The sequence below is a fragment of the Indicator indicator genome, chromosome 6 (genome assembly GCF_027791375.1).
Source record: "Indicator indicator isolate 239-I01 chromosome 6, UM_Iind_1.1, whole genome shotgun sequence".
Classification (NCBI taxonomy): Eukaryota; Metazoa; Chordata; class Aves; order Piciformes; family Indicatoridae; genus Indicator; species Indicator indicator.
In genome coordinates this window covers 5,730,458-5,748,215 of record NC_072015.1, presented here as the reverse complement: position 1 = coordinate 5,748,215, position 17,758 = coordinate 5,730,458, and the positions used below count along the sequence as shown (strand labels likewise).

Below are 17,758 nucleotides of genomic sequence, written 5' to 3'. Positions count from 1 at the left end.
TTCATGGTGAGAGGGGCAACATTAACCTGGGAGACATACTTTTTTTAGATTGCAAATTGCTAAGATGCCAGAAATACTCTTTCTGGATAAGGGAACAAGAGCTTCTGTTTGCTTAGTCTTTTGGCAGAAGTTCCAGGAGCTGTATGGACAGCAGCAGTCTCTTTTACTGTAAACATTTTTGAAGTTAGAAACTTCATAGCAAAGAAAGTGAGAAGGTCTGCCTTATGTGATGTTCAAGAGAAGACAGGCCATCTGAAATCCTAGCAAGCTTTATTCAGATTGCCTTGTTCCATCTTGAGGCTATCAAGAGGTTTAAGAGATGTATAGCTAGCTACGGGTAGTCCAACTTTTTTAGCTTTTCATCAGCAGGAGGAATTGGTCTTTTTCTCCCCAATCCCTAAATAGCCAATATGAAAAATTAGAAGACTGAGGTCTGCTGAGCAGCTGCTTCTGATATGCTGCTGGATATGGGTCATAGAAATGTGATCACTGTGTCTTCAGCAAATCTTGCCACACTCAAAGGATTATAGGATGCACAATATTTAGTGATTTGGGTTTTTTTCTGATGGGGAAAGTGAAAAGGCAGTGATGAAGGGTGTAGATATGCATGAGCTGACAGTAGTCAGGTACATGGAGTTTGGGGCAGGAAGGAGTGAAACAGCTGAAAGATATTTATTTCATCTGACAGTGAGCTAGATGTCAGCTTTTCTCTTTGTACATTGCATCTTCAGGTCTGTGATACTTTCTTATTAAAATGCATAATTTAAAATGTTAAACTACTACAGATCCTAAGGGGTTCCTTCTTATGGTAGAACTCAGGGAAATTTTCTGTGTGATAAAAGGACTATAAATTGCTACCTAAATAACCAGGCATAATAAAATTAAAAAGTCATAGATACAGATGTATTTGCAAGACATCCTCTTCTGTTCCAAGATTTTTGTATCATGGTGTGACTGCAGCATACTACATGTGCCATTTGGGATGGTAATTTCTGTACTGTGATTATAAACAAGACTCACTCAACTTGAAGCTTACATCTTTTCTTGAGGCAGTACTTGGATCTGGTTTGCCTATTTGCCTAAGACTCATTGGCTGAAGAAAGGTCCCCTTGACATTGCTGTGGGGAAGGTACTTCACAGTTTTGTTGTTAGTACTGTCAAATAGTTTGGCTTATACGAGGTGTGAATGATACGTTGGAAAGATTAATTTTGTCAGGGAGACTTAAAACAAGGGTAGCTAACATCTCAGAAGAGATATTTTACAAGCACTTGCATGATTACCCCAACTGTTTTGATTCATAATTAATTATGTTTGTTTATAGCTGAAGCCATGATTTCTCTCTGGAACTACGAAGTTAATATCTGATAGCCATTGTGAAAAAACAAAAGTAGTCTTCTAGAACCACCACTGTTTTCTGTAAGGAATGTAATCTGAAGTCTTTAGAGTCCTGATGATACTGTGAATGCCTGCGTGCTTGTTGCAGCCACTGCTCTGAGGGCAGCTGCTGGACGCATGCAGAGTCCATTATTCCTTACCTGACCAATTCCTTAGCACTCTGCATAGAGCAAAACAATAACATTCCATGTGTGCCAAGAACATCCTCACGTTGGCACCTTTGATTGGAACATGCTGTAGAAGCCACTTCCTTGACATGCTAGCACCTCTTATTGGGAAAAGATTTTAGCTTACATGTGTGCTTGGATTTTACTGGTTAAGAGATTGATAACAAAAGATATATAAACAGCCACTCTGAGCAATAGTTACTTCTGTTAGGGATTTAGATTAAGAACATGTTGGGGGTTTAGATTTGCTGGGGACTTCTGCTTCTGTTAGTTAGTGTGGTAGTTTTAGGCTATGCCTTTAAAATTTTTCCACAGATCTTGAATAGAAAGTGGTAAAATGCAAATAAATCACTATTGGGTGTAAAAAGGAAAATAATGATAGTTCTAAACAATCCCATTGGAGAGATAAGAGACTTAAACTAGTTGTACCAAAACAATTTCTCTATTCTTGCCCCTTTGCTCTGGGAAATACGAACTTTGCGCTTCTGCTGGCTTCTGCTTGACCTTAGCTGCATTGTTTTGGCTAAGTTATAACGTCTCTCTGCTCTTTCTCTTGTCCCTTTTGTGTACAAGGGGATAAGGAGGGGCAGGGAGGGAGAAGCTATTAGCTCCCTTGGTCTTTGACCAGCGGGGTCCTTATGCTATTTATTAATTGTAAATACCTGTAAATATTGTAAATATTGTATATTTGTACATATTCATTGCATTCCATTGTAGATTGTAGTTTTGCTTGTAAATACAGCTTTCGTTTTGCTTCCAACTGAGCTGCTCTGGCAAATTTAATATTGGGAGGGAATTTTCAACCCACCACAGTTAGCTACTTCTTTTGGCTACGGCTTTGGTGTAGGGATGCTGCTAGGGATACTCTTGGGACTTCTGTTAGCTGCTTCGTCTGTTAAGGGCTTCTGGGACTTCTGCTGTTAAGGACACTCTAGACTCTGTAATGCTAGGGATTCTACAACACAGCAATAAAGGACTCCTGAGAAGACTTCAGAGATTCTCTGTGTTTCTGGAATCTCATTACTGTACAGCAATGGGGTTCATGTCTTCATTTGTCACCCAATGGCCCCCAAATTGGGAGAAGCACAACAGGTGGCACCCAACATGGTTGGGAGAATAACGAGTACTTACATGTGACCATAAGAGTTCTTGGTTTTTCTTCTCAGCTAAACCTTAGGATACTACATTTTATAATTTCTTTGTTTTGCAATACTTTCAAGGAAAGAACAGGAAGACAGAACTGAGTCCACTAATGAATTCTCTTTGCGTGTGCTTGTTAGTTATTAGAACAGGTATTTTTGTTTTATGAAAAAAGACTTTGCATTTTACTAGTTAAGACTATTCATCTTGAATTTGGTAGAATTGGATCTTGGTGACGGGTAACTGGGAAGAGTATATACATATATACCTTAATTTTTTGTATGGACTTAAGGATCTTTCTAATAATGAAAAGTAAATCACTTAATTGCTATTAATTGCAAGGATGTGTGCATGAAGTGACCTTTAGAACAGATTGACATATTAGAGCCTCTGGCACTGTGTTATTTCCCACACAAGGGAGCAACTGATCAGTTTATTCCTTTCTAACACTGCCTTGTATTTGAAGCCTTTTACATAGTTCAAGTTAAAATTGAGTGGTGTGAAGAATAGTTCAAGGTTTAACTTCTCAGATTTATTTTTTTTCTTGTGGTTGTTTGAGGCCTGTAGGTTTTATAGAATCACTATTTCTAAAGTTGCTGGAGTATTTTCTATAGGCAACTTTCCACTTCTATTTATGGCTTAGCTTCATCTCTTTACACTTTCTGCTACATCTAGCAAGGGGCTCCTTTGAAGTCAGCTTTAGGAAGTGGATCAGGGTCCTCAATGGATGATAAACTGCTTCTGGTGAACTATACTCATTCCTTAAACAAAAGATAATCAGCATATTGGGTAAATCTTCTAGTCTGGTGTGAGATGTAAAAGTTTTCTAGTCACTTCTTTGATTTTTTTCTTAATACAGAGGCAAAAAGTAAGATCACAATTAGCCCTTGCATTCAGGGCATATCAAACTTGCATTTTGATACAGCTATATACAAATCCTTAGTTTCTGGTGGAATTCATAAGTTTTGCAAAACCAATCTGTAGATAATTATAAATTCAGCATCTTGAAAGGCATTCATAGGAAAGTAACGTAAAATGTGTCATATAATGTTAGCTGTTGAAAATGAACAATGCACCTGCTAATGGTAACCCCATTTGACAAAATAATCACCTTCTGCATTTGCCTTACTGAAGCTTTACTCTTTAGAAGCTCCATTTATTTTGTTAGACCATCCATGTACAGAGATTCCAGTTGGTGTCATCTAAGAAGGAATAGGTAAAGACTATTGTTCATTAATAATAAAATGATTCATTGAGATAGAAAAAAAGATAATTAAGGGGGTTATATGTAAATGGTTAAAGATGTAAAGTGAAAGATAATTTTAGCTTATTAAAAATTAGCATTGAATGTGGCAAGGATAAAATTCTCAGGAAATACATGTAAAACAATAAAAATGACACAGTGAATATAGGAACGTCTTGGATGTATTTAAGTCCTAAATAAAGCTGCATAATATTTATTCCAGATTTTAAAAAATCCTTACCTAAAAGCTAAGTTATCTCTTGTCCTATTAATCTCCACACATTGTGAAAAATCCCATCTTGGTTTGCTGCTTTGCTCCCTTTCCTCTGCTGAAAAAAAAATAGCAAAACTTGAAGGTTACATCTTTTTTTGAGGCAGTACTTGGGTCTGGTTTGCCTGTTTGAAGAATTGATTTGAACTTGATTCATCATCAGCCTTGGTGCACGCTTGCTGGCTGCATGGCGGTAACCCTTGACTTGTGGAGCGGTAAGGTTGGCTTCCATAGGGATGTGTCATGAAGGTGCAGGAGCAACCAGTATTCACTCTGCTCTTTTTCAGCTCCCTTTTCTATAATCCTCTGTTATTCCTCCAAACTTAAGGTGATCAAACAGATCACCTTGTCATCACCTTTTCCTTCCTTCTTCCCAGGTCCTGTCCCTTCCTCTTTATAGATACCATCCCTTGATTCTTTTCTAGATTGAAAAGAGTCAAACATCTTTAAATACAGTTATTTCATTTCCTCTTCTCAGGAGCTGTTCCTATTATCCACTATTTTAGAAGACTGATGCACAACACCGCTGTGCTCTGAATTCAGTATCAAAAGGAAACAGTATAAAAAACATAACAGTATGTTATCAGTAATAAAATTCAGATTTTTTTAAGTACAGAATCCTGTTGATACATTTCAGGGCTCAACAGTTGATTGTGTATCAGCTGCTTCTGGGTTGTAGGCAGTGGTTCCCAAGTGTTTGGAAGCTTCAGGAATGAGCATTTCCATGTGGTAGTTACATAAGATCTGCCCCTGTGGTTCAGCTGAGTGACCACTAAGGTGACTGCTGCTAATTTAAACAAGTAGGAGTGAGACCCCAGGGGAGGATCTGATTTTGCATATGATGGTGGTGGTGGTGTATGAGGCACATGATGGAGTGTGTGTGAGGGAGGGAGTGAGGCATGCAACTGGGCTGCCATGTGCTGGGGATGCTGAGGAGATGATGCTGTGCCACAGATGTTTTGTGGAAGGCGTGAAGAAAAACCACTTTTTTTTGCAGCTACCAGGAAATTGTGACATGCTATAGTTTGCTTGTGGTGCCTAGAGTCACAGTGACTGTGTTGTGACCTATGGTCACAACCTGTGTTGTGACTCAATTGTTAAGCCTGACCTGCTGACATCCTTAATTTGGGAGGAGAAAAATGGTGCAGGAAAAATTACTCTTTTTTTCCTTTGGTAGAAGTTGGTTGACTGACTTATTTCTCCTTGTTACTACTTTCTATAGGATAATAACTGTAGAATTATTTATTGGTGATAAAATTCATTAAAATCAAAGGTATTATCACTGACCTTAGGCTAACCAGGTAACTGCTTTATCCCCTGCTCTGAGGAGTCTGCTAACAGCTCCCTTTGTAACAGGAAACAAGCTCTTATATTTCAAGAAGATTGTTAGGCATCATCTACTGTTAGTGTGGAACCTGAACAATGCCTCCTTGCTGACAGGCTTGCAAACTGCTTACAACATTTATCAAATCAGTTAATTCACTTAACTTTTGCATGCACAGTGCTTCTTGGTGAATAATAACACACAAGGGAGATAATTTTCAGCAGTATTAGATGGGGACATCTACATAAAAGAAATACCTCTTAATGCAGAGAGATCTTGGGATAATTTAGACAGCAGCAGCACTGACACAAGTGTGAAGATGAATGTAGAGAAATGGATTAGTTCCAATTACCGCTAATGAAAATCAGACTATATTGGCACGTTTCCTTTTTTATTATAAAGTTATTTTTTTCTCCCTCTTCCTTTGCTTGTGAAAAGAAGAAACATTAATATATCTGTATACTTTTGTACAGACCACTTTCTGATGCTGAACAGATCAACTTTTTGAAGAAAATCAGACTGTTTATTCAGCAGCAGGAGTACGATGAAGCGGTAAGTCTGGGTTTGATAGATTACACCTTCTAGAAACATTTTGCAGGAGCTTCTGTAGTATGTAAATATTTAGATTTACCTTGAAATAAAATGGGGAAATAAAACTTTTTTCTTTCCTTATGATGCACATTTCACTGAGTAACACAAAATCCCACTGTAAGCCTCAGACGTTTTGCATTTTGATATCAGTTCTAATCCACAATCATAGAATATTAGGGATTGGAAGGGACCTCCAGGGATCACAGAGTCCAATCCCCCTGCCAAAGCAGGATCACCTAGGGCAGGCCACACAGGAACACATCCAGACAGGTCTTGACAGTCTCTAGAGGAGACTCCACACCCCCCCTGGGCAGCCTGTTCTAGTACTCTGTCACTTTCACAGTGAAGAAGTTTCTCCTTGTGTTGAGGTGGAACTTCCTGTTTCCAACTCATACCCGTTGCTTCTTGTTCTATTACTGTGCAACACTGAAAAGAGTCTGTCCCCTTCCTCTTGACACTTGCTTCTCAGATATTTATAGACAGTGATAAGATCCCCTCAGCCTTCTCTTCTCTGGACTGAACTGCCCCAGGTCTCTCAGTCTTTCTTCATAGGAGACATGTTCTGGTCCCTTCATCATCCTCATAGCTCTCCATTGGACTCTTTTCAGTAGATCCCTGTCTCTCTTGAAATGGGAAGTCCAAAACCAGATACAGTATTCCAGGTGTGATCTCATCAGGGCAGAGTAGAAGGGGAGGAGAACCTAATGAATAATACTGACTCGCTATATTTTTCCCTTATACTTCTCTTTGTTACTGTCCCATAGCATACTAACACATAGCATATTTTTATTTTCCACTGTAGAAAAGGGTAAATTGAGAAAGAAAGAAATTGAGGGATGTTCGTGTTCACCAAATCACAGAACATTAGAGGTTGGAAGGGACCGCCAGAGGTCATCAAGTCCAACCCCCCTGCCAAAAGCAGGATCACCTAGGGTAGTCTGTACAGGAATGTATCCAGACAGGTTTTGAAAGTCTCCAGAGAAGGAGACTCCACAACCTCTCTGGGCAGCCTGTTCCAGTGCTCTGTCACCCTCACTGTAAAGTTTCTCCTTCTGTTGAGGTGAAATCTTCTATGGTCAAGTTTGTACCTGTTGTTCCTTGTCTTGTTATTGCACACCACTGGAAAAAGATTGGCCCCCTCCACTTGACACCCACCCCTCAGATATTTATAGACATTGATTAGATCTCCATTAGGTCTTCTCTCCTGAAGAATGAACAGCCCAAGTTTCTCAGTCTCCCTTCACAGGGGAGATGCTTGAGTCCCCTAATCATCCTCGTGGCTCTCCACTGGACTTTCTCCAGTAGATCTCTGTCTCTCTTGAACTGGGGAGCCCAAAATTGAAAATTGAATACAGTATTCCAGGTGTGGTCTCACCAGGGCAGAGTAGAGTAGCCACTGCTAGTCTGCTAGTCACATGAAAAGAATTATGAAGTCTTGCTCCATTATAGAGCCTGCTTTGTCTTGAACCTGTTGTTCTTGTTTTTAATTTCACATTTCAGTTTGATTTGGAGCCATAGGTGAAATCATTCTGTGCTTCCCAGTTCTGGTGTTACTTTCCCAAGTGTTTGCTACCAGATATTCAATGGGTGCAGTTCACCAGTGCTTGTATTCTGACATTCACAGAAATAATTTGTAGAGCTAAATGATACAACAAAGGCTTTAAACAGAGAAACTGATTTTTGTATTTCAAAAATACATTAAAAAGTTGAGTACATAAGATTACATTTAACCTGCCAGGTGCATGGAAGAATAATTCCATTATGTGTTACGGTTCAGCTCTTCTGTTTTCCTAATATGTTCCTCAGGGTTATAAATTACTATTTTATGCAGAGCATAGCTAAATTTATTTTATGCCTTGTGCCTTTTTATTTACCTTATTGTAAATTGGAAATAGCTCAGTTTAAATCAATGGATCTTTCTTGCAGTGGTAGCAGGTTTTCTTTTGGGTTTCCTAGTACTTCTACTCAGCTGTCACATTTACTTATAGCACACATTTTATACATTTCATCAGTAGAAATTGCAAGTTTGTGGTGTTGGTTTTATGTAAATTTTATCCCTAGCTCACTTGAGTGCCTTGTGTTCATTTTTGATTTGCTTAACACGTTGTGCCCTGGTTATCCTCAGCTTCTTGTATCGCAATGCTGAAAGGTTGGTGCCTTACCAGGTGCTGGAGGATCCATGATTCTTTGCCTCCTCAACTCCGCAGCTTTATGCATTGCATTAAGTGTTCATAATTGCACCCTCAGAAATGACATGATTTTGGCTGAGTTTGCCCATTGGCAATCTTGTGATCTCCTCAGTAGTTGACATACCTTTTTCTGTTGATTACTACTTTTGAATCCCAACTGGATACCTGAAGAAGCAGCGCCATGTATGCTCAACTTCTTCTAGTCTTTACGTATTTTTTAATCACCAGAGAATCCTTTGTGAACACAAATATCACAGCTGACCTTCCCATCTTTGGGTAAATCATAGGTCCGTCTCAGAACACCTCTGTGTAACGAATGACACAATGGGGGAGAACGACTCTCTTTGTCATGGTGTCTTCTTAGTGGACGTGCTGAGTAAAGGATCCTGTGGTTAGACATTCTGTGTACAAATGATTAGCACGCTGAAAGCCTAAGCAGCTGCTTTGTGAATGAAATCTGGGCTCTGTTTCAGTCTAAATTCATCTTGGGTGCTTAAGCAAAGCACTAGGGATGTCGGGTAGCACTGTAGCGGAGTGACATTGATTCAGCTGCATCCATAATCCTCCTATGTAAATGCTGCACCCTCGGAAGCACAAACCTGGTTTTCATGGGACTTCACTTCTACTATGGTCAAATGATTACGGGAAAAACAAGTGGCATGTTTGGTAGTAAGTAGTGGTCAAGGTGTGATGTCTGTGTGGTTTTTAACAACTGAACACTGTCGTGGCTAGGGGATATGATAAAGAAGCTGAATGATTGTTGATGTTGTTCAACAGGAGTCCAAAACAGTGTGTACTCCAGCAGTTGATGCTGGCCAAAATGCTATTACCGGAGTGCAGAGAGGACACATATGCCAAGCACGCTGGAGCTGCCTGAGTTCCAGCCACTGTCAGTTAGGTCTATTTTTGGAATGGAGCTTACAATATCCTAAACTGTTGCTTGTGTGTTTTGTCTACCTCTAGGTATCTCTGTGCAAAGCTCTAATTAAGCTTGCTTTGGAAGGCTTGTCTTATTACCATACTTACGATAGATTATTCCTGGGTCTGAGTATTACATCAAGTTTTGTGGGCTGGACAACTTATGTGATTTTGATGATTATCAAGAACCATACCAGTTTGATCAAGACTGTCCAGACTAGTAATAAGGTAGGTTGAAAACATGCAGTGTTTTGATTTTCTATTGGTTTTCAATGTTATATGTGTACTTACTCTCTCTGTAGGTCACATCTTGCATACTTTCCACGTCTTTTGACTGCAAAAGATGTTAGGAAGAATTTCTTCACCAGGAGGTTGATGAGACACTGCAACAGGTTACCTAGGGAGGTGGTAGAAGCCCCATCCCTGGAGGTTTTTAAGGCCAGGCTGGATGGGGCTCTGAGCAACCTGATCTAGTGTGAGGTGTCCCTGCTCATGGCAGGGGGGCTGTAACTAGATGATCTGTGAGGTCCCTTCCAGCCCTGACAGTTCTGTGATTCTATATGGGAACTGGCTAGCTGTGGAGTTTTCTGGTTACTGTAATCCTTCATAGTGTTACTGTTTGGCCCATTTATTAGGATCACTAATCCTTAACTGTATAATTCTGAGTTTGCAATACTGTACTTTCTCAGTTTCTTCCATCCTATAGCTGCACATTTTACTAGATGCTAAAGCAAGTGTAAACAAACAGAGTGATTTAAAACTGTTAGAGGGTCAATCTTTAACACAAAGTCAATATTCAGTATTAGTTGTAGCAACATCAGTGCTCTCTTGTAAAAATATTTGTTTGGAAAAATACAGGTGTCAGACTTCCATTTTCACTTTTGTTCTTTACTGTTAAGGCTAAAGAAAAAGAAATCATTGTGTAAATTATTTTATTCTTGCCCTGTTTTGCAATGTAAAGTCACTTTTCAGAAGCTGTGTAGTCCAATCATGGCATTTTAAAAATTTATAACCTGTTTTAGCAGGTGAACCGTGGTTTCACAGATTGGCTTGCTCTTTGTGATTTGCAAGAGTACAGAAGACATCAAAGAGGAAGGAAGCTCTTTTTGACAAGATTATTATGGTTTGATGTTTCACAAAGTACAAAATCCTAGGAAATTACATTTACTTTCAGTCATTCATCAGGAAAAGAGATACCTCAAAAAGGTGAACAGGCTAAAAGGTAGCATTTCACTAAAGAAGGATTAAAGCCTTGAAGGGAGGAAAAGAAAAAAAAAATCTCCCAGACTTCAAGAATTTGTTTCAGAATAAAGAGAATTATTTCATTCAGTAATGTAAATGAGAATGAACACTCAGCATCTTTATTGCCTTCAGTATATTACTCTGAGAAAATTTCTCTTGTGCTATCTTGAGGCTTTTACTACTGGCTGAAATGAGATAGTCTTGGCCTTTAATGAAAATGATCAAACAAAATTGAAATGGAAAATATTCATAAGTGCTGTACTGCATGATTTAGGTACTCTTTCATCAAATAATTGAGAAGAAATAATCCAAGATGCCTATTATCTTAGGAATGACCAAAATAATTGCAACAAATAGTGAGTATTGGGCATGTTAATTACTACGTTAAGCAGAATCTTCACATTTTTAGTTGGCATCAGATTTGCATTTGGTATATTGATTTTTTTCATGTTGATGAATGTTATGCTAGTGGCACTGGTAGAGAAAAAACAGGGTTTCTTAGTTCTTTGTCTACAGAAATACTCTTTCCTCAGTTTTAGTAAGAGCCCTTTTTCTGTAGAAACCTCTTTTTGGTGTTCCTAAATACTTAGGGAATCACAGTGTGAGGCTAATGCTTCATATATGAAAATTGTTTGGTTTATAGCTAATATTTGAGCTACTTAAAGAATTTTGCGGAGAAACTAATCTACCATTAAAAAATAGTCTTCTGCAAAGTACAGCCTTATGAAATCTGAAAGGAGCCTCTGAATAATGAAACTGCATAATGTATGCATATATCATCTTTAACAGTTTTTGACTTCTTACGACGCACGTGAAAAAACTTTTTTGTTTCCATGTGTTGTTTCACTTCACAAGAAGTCTAACCTTTTAATCTATTTTGAAACACCCACGGAAAATGTAAATCTGGTTTCCGTTTTCAGTGCATGGCAAACTGTATTGGATTGGATGATATTTATGTCTCTACATGGAATAAAATGTTGATTGTATGCATTTACTCAATAATAAATTGTGTTGTGTGCCTATCATATCTATACATATTCTTTCTATATGTCAGTAAGATTAAAAACTAGAGAAACAAAATCGAGATAGGTCAGCTCTCTGTATGACATTTTTTTCTTACCTTAATGGCATATCTTAGCAGAAATTCTATTTTAAAAATCATGTAGCACTTGCTTTGCTGTCAGTTTAGATTTAGATCGAGACAGTTGTATTCCAGTTACAGGGTGGGAGGGCAAAGGACCAGAAAAAATGTTAACCCCTCCATGTGAACTGCTAATTCAATGATTTTTCTGAGCATATTTTACATAATTGCATATCTGTCTACATAACTTATTCAAAGAAACTGTGAAACTGAACAGTGCCTTCAGTCATTACCCACACAATACACTAAAGACTGCTCAGTTACCAAAGCTGCCTTTGCTGTGTCAAGTTGCAAAACATAAAGATAAAATTGTTTATGTGAAACTTGTACATAATCTTCCCTTACCAGTAATTCTTCTGATAACTGAAGGTCCCTAAATAAGGAAGAGTAATTTATGGCCAGGTGAAAAACAGATGCAGAATGATTGTTTAAATGCTCCTCTTTGCACAAACAAGATCGCTGCTACATGGGAGTTAAGGATAAGCCTATTGTCTGAGATTATCCATTTGAAACATGTTTTCTTTGCTATTCCTCCTTCCAGCTCTCCCAGTCCAAGAATATACTTCTTTGACTATGTGGTAGGGAGACTGTTCTAATCTCATATCTTCGTTATTATTTTTTTAAGAAAAGCCCAAGGCTGGCGTTGTAGGATTAAATATGGTAACAGTTCTAGCTATGCTAGCAACCTTTTGTGCCATGTAACTCTAGTCCTCTGTTGTCTTTTGAAATTGTAGGCTCTTTGAGGAAGCCTATCTGTTCTGTGTAAGGCTGTCTCTTCTGTGGAAGGTTGCTGTCCCTAGATTCTGAAGCATTGTTTTTTTTTTTTTCTGCTAGGATTTAATGCTTTACATTTTAACTCAATTAATTCTCTTACAAATGTCTCAAGCAGGAGGAAAAAAAATATGATAATGGAATTTTCATTAAACGTTTTGATCGTAGTGCTATGACCTTGAACTCAAAAGATTAAGCTCCAAGTCTGGTTTTAGAATCTAAATTTAATAGAGTTCCTTTTTTTCAAGACCCTTAGCATCTGTGACTTTAAATGGACTTAAAGTACCCACTGAAGTTACACAGCATACATTGGGCTACCAGATTGTACAAGTGTGCCTTGTATGTGCCGGACCTTATGTATAGACGTATTTAGAATTAGATCTTCAAATCCTACTGTTGTGTGTTGTTTTATCTTCATCTGGCTGGAAGCAGCATCCAGAGTTGTTTACATAGACACAAGGCAACTTGAATGACTGTGCTAAAATACCATTTGCTTCACTGTGTAACTAACAACTGCAAAATAGTGTGCAATTTAAAACATTTCATTGCCTTTTCCTGAATGTTTGTCCAACCATTTTTCAGAAATCTACTCTTCTCTTCTACTGTTTTGCCTTTGTTGGAATGATAATAGCTCTTTTCCTGTTGATTCAAACATGTCCTTGGACATACTACATATACTGTCTCCTGCCAGTACCAGTGTGGTATGCAGTTGTGAAAGAGTAAGTAAAGAATGCTTTTTTTGAAGACACTTTTATCAAACCATGTCTGTGCTTCCTTTTTGCTGACAAACTTTTGACATATGTTTGAGAGAAAAATTTAGATATAATTTGTATTAAACTTCCTGAAATGCTTCCTGGGTCATTCCAGACTTATGTTTCATTTGACTGTCTTCATTTGAGTGGACATAAAGCTGTTTTATCCCTTCCCAAAGGAGTAAAATAAAAATGCTCCATAGAATTGGAAAGTTTAAATGGAAATACTATTCACAACTATATACAGAAATTCAAAATACACAAATTCATATTCAGCCTCAGCCCAGTTTTCTCTAACCTGGGCTTTTTCTAAAACCTCACTAGGCCAATGCCTTCCAAAACCTTTCCCCCGATGGCCAAACGCCAGGCCTCGACGCCCTGCCCCATGCCTCCCTGCTTCCCCCCATGACCTAGGCCCAAATTGCATAGCACAAAATTTGCCACACGGCCAAGGCTGCAGGAAGTCACAATTCCCCCACAATACCAGAGAGGTAACAGCCTAGAACACTCTAGGAGCAGAGAGAGAGAAAAGGGCAGAACAGACCTGATGGAGAGAATGCAACAGAGAGCCACAGGGATGCTTAGGGGACTTGAGCATCTCCCCTGTGAAGAGAGACTGAGAGCCCTGGGGCTGTTTAGTCTGGAGAAGAGAAGGCTGAGAGGGAATCCCATCAATGTCTATAAATATCTGAGAGGTGGGTGTCAGGATGAGGGGGCCAGGCTCTATTCGGTGGTTCACAGGACAAGGTACAATGGGTTCAAACTTGAACATAGAAGATTTCACCTCAACATTAGGAGAAACTTCTTTACAGTGAGGGTGATGGAGCGCTGGAACAGGCTGCCCAGGGGGGTTGTGGCGTCTCCTTCTCTGGAGACTTTCCAAATCCACCTGGATGTGTTCCTGTGTAGACTACCCTAAGTGATCCTGCTCTGGCAGGGGGATTGAACCTGAAAATCTCTTGAGGTCCCTTCCAACCTCTGATATACTGTGATATAGGGAAGATGCAAGCATGCTGGGATGAAATAACACAGATTACACTTGTCCTGTGTCCACCTCCTCCTTATACTCCTCTTTTCTCTATGGCAAAGACATCCAGTCTTAAACCCACAACACCAACATATTCGAGTAGCTTCCGAAGTGATTGATTCATCTGCCAATTCTAGAAGATATATTTTCTGTTAGCAAAAATTAATTAATATTTTTACAAGACGAAATGGTTTTTGGTACTCTTGCGTAACTGTAGCAAAAGGATGCCTACGCTTCTTTTGTAAAATGGGCCAGGTTGTTCCCTTTCTTTGGTAATTTTGAAATAGTCTGATCCTGCAAATTGTCAAGTATGCTGAACTTCAACTGCTTTTGGAGAACATGTACTAGTCAGGTTAAATGTTGTGATATTAAAACAAGTTTGACTTGTTTTGGTCTCCTTTTACTGCAAATCCAGATACAGTTGTTACTTTCTGATTTCTATTACTAACCTAATCCACTGGCAATTCTGTAGATACCAATTTGGTATTATTCAGAGAAAATGAGACCAACTGCAGTTAGATAATGAGCTGCCCCATAAAACACTGGAAAAGCTAAATGGGGAATTTTTTTTCTGCTCTCTCTAAAGTCTAAATGTTTTATCAATTATGACAGACACTGAGCACAGAATAATCAAAAATGTTCATAAACTCAGAGTCTGCTTGGATAAAGAATAATCCAAATATTGGCAAATATGGGCTAGAAATAGGAGGGGGAAAGCTGAAGGGTTTTATTGTAGATTTTATATCATGTAAAACTAGGCAGAAGGAACCTCAGGCTATCACCTACTCTGTTTCTAAATGGCAGGCAGAATCAGCAATATCTGAGACAGTTCTTGTGCTCTGACCACCTTCCCACCCTTCAAAGATAAAATCCTGTAGTATTTCTGGGTTTTAAAAATATTTACTATCTTGTTCCATCATTTTGAACAGACTTCCTGTTATTCAAGACCTTGCGACAAATCTCCTGTCACTTCCTATCAGTCAGTCTGTAGGATTCCTCTTGGTTTGTGCACTAGGAATTGAAATACTGGTAAGTATTTTGCCCATATGTATCCACAGGGTATCTCGTCGCTAGCATTCAACCTCTCTGTGGGACTGTAAGTTTTATTAATGTATTTGGCTTTCAGTCTTCTGATGAATTATTTCTTATTTATTAATAGGTCTTCAGCTTTTTTTACCGCTCCACACTTAGTATTGGTCTTGTTGTCTTTGCTAGCTGGCCAGTGATCACTCAACTGTGGGTTCAAGCAAAGGTACTGAATTGCATGTAGTAAGGCAAGGAAGCTTTAATGTGTCTGGATACAGGTCTCTTGTGCACGATGAATGATAAGACTATTTAAGAATTTCAGGGTAACTATGAGTTAGCTATTGGTTTTGTGTTGTTAATGATAACTAAAAAATGCTTGACTTAAAATCATATGAAATACACATCCTTTATTGAATTGTCATAGTGACAAGTTTTGACATGGTGTTCCTTTATTGAATTGTCATAGTGACAAGTTTTGACATGGTGTAAGTGCCACTATTTAAGTAATATAATCATTTATTGGGGAAAAAACCCCATGGTAACTTGAAAAATGTTTGTCAATTCATTATTGTCTGCAATCAGCTGGCACACATCATTCCTCAGAGGCAGATTTCTGTACCAGTTTTCCCAGGTGAAGTGCCACAACTTTTAATGTGAGGCATTTCTTCCATTAGTTTATTCAAATATCTCTTATATTCACAGGATACCTAAACCATAAAGTTCTGGACTAACATTACCATTCTAATTAAAACAAAAAATTGAGTCAAATTGCTAAGTCATGCTCTGTAAGAACTGTTAAGATGAAAGCTTCTGTTTATCTACAATTGTATCTAAGTGGCTTTTCTTAAAGCTGGGTATATACAGGAGATGTTTTGTAGCATCCTTCCTCTCAGGAACTTCAATCTGATTTGAGCTTAAAAAAGTTAAGTACTAGAGTTCTCCCTGTCTTTATTTAGAGTAAGATAGCTGGGTTAGTTTGCGGTTTTTCCTCTTAGCAAAGAATTTAGAGAACTACTTAGACAAATATGGTGGTCAAATGACGTGGCATTCAGATTTGAAGGCTGGAAAATGTTATTTTATTTCTAGAGAGTAAATCATTAGATAGCTGCTGTAAAATTCTGCTGGATGAGTTTTATGCCCTTCTTCCATAAGGTTACTCATTAGCTTTCTGGCAAGTGCGATGTGTGTGAAGGCCACGCTTTGAGAAAGTGCTTTTAAGTATAAGCTTAGCTTTAATTCACATTGTCTTTGATAGGATTCTGACAGCTGTGTAAATGAGATTCTTTCCTGTGTTCAATTGAAGTGCTGTAATACCAGTGACCCTGTGCCCTTTTTCAGTGAATTTTACTCTAGATAGATTCAGGGTGGGGAGGGTTGCCTGTGGGAGATACTAGTAGCTGTTAGTAGTTCACTGAAGTATTTTTTTCTGTCAGACAATCACCCCTCTGTGTGACCTCAAAAAAAATCTCATTTGTTTTTCTTCTTTTAGAGGACAGCATTGGTCTGGATTCTTCTCTGTGTGCTCCTGGCAGTATTTCCCTTAATGCCTGTTGTAGGAAGAGAACCAAACATTTCTCTGGTGTAAGAATCTCATGTTGTTCTTAAAACTTTTTATTTCCCTCACTGATGTTCAAAATTTAGGCTGACTTTAGATATATGTGAGAAATTCAGCCTGAATAAGAGAAGGCTCCAGGAAGACCTTAGGGCTACATTTCCCTATCTGAAGGGAACCTATAGGAAGGCCTGGAGAAAGACTGTTCAGAAGAGTTTGCAGTGACAGGATGAGGGGCAGTGGTTTTAAACTGGAGCAAGGTAGATTTAGGTTAGACATAAGGAGGAAGTTCTTTACAATGAGCATGGTAAAATACTGGAACAGGTTGCCCAGGGATGTGGTTAAGGCCCTCTCCCTGGAGACATTCAAGGTCAGACTCAATGTGGCCTGGGCAGCCTGATCTAACTGGAGGTGTCCCTGCTCGCTGGACAAGATGACCTTTAAGAGTCCCTTCCAAACTCAGTGCAATCTGTGAATCTGTGTGAATCTGTGAGTCTGTAAATTGTATTATTGAAAGTTGACTGAGACAGATACTGAAGTTGAGAATTTAAATAACATGAATAACAGGGACTTCAGTTATTCACTAATGTGAACAAGAATAGACCTAATTCTTTTGCCATATCCATGTACTCTTTGCATTATCTTGCATTTTGTTTGCAAATTCCAGAATTTGCAACTTTTACATGAAAATAAAGGTTATTTTTAAAGGAGGAGCTTCAGTGTGGTGCAGATATGGTAAATATCACTGACTTATATGAATATTCTTTCAAAAGCAGTTTACTTTGACAGCATCCCTCTGAATTCTTCCATTAAATTTTGAATGATACTCTGTACCTAATGAGGTATTTAGAGAGACAGGACAAATAGGATAGGCAGAGCTCTCTTCTTCCTCGATGTTTCCTTTGTCTCTTCTTTTTCCGCTTCAGCTTCTCTGTTTTGCTTTCTTCTTTCTGGTGTTGCTTGTTTGATTTTTCTACAGTGGCTGACTGGAATTTTTTTCTAGTGCAT

At 38.6% G+C, this 17,758-nt stretch overlaps 1 protein-coding gene across 1 annotated transcript in view; it reads left to right on the top strand.

Annotated features, from left to right (window-relative positions):
• The window catches only part of PIGN (phosphatidylinositol glycan anchor biosynthesis class N), a 97,809-nt gene that overhangs the window by 42,368 nt on the left and 37,683 nt on the right, over positions 1–17,758 (top strand). Inside the window, exons 12-17 of the mRNA XM_054381674.1 lie at positions 6,015–6,093; positions 9,285–9,467; positions 12,976–13,112; positions 15,102–15,201; positions 15,332–15,424; positions 16,688–16,779. Coding sequence (XP_054237649.1) covers positions 6,015–6,093; positions 9,285–9,467; positions 12,976–13,112; positions 15,102–15,201; positions 15,332–15,424; positions 16,688–16,779 — 684 coding nt within the window. The remainder of the gene's footprint in view (positions 1–6,014; positions 6,094–9,284; positions 9,468–12,975; positions 13,113–15,101; positions 15,202–15,331; positions 15,425–16,687; positions 16,780–17,758) is intronic.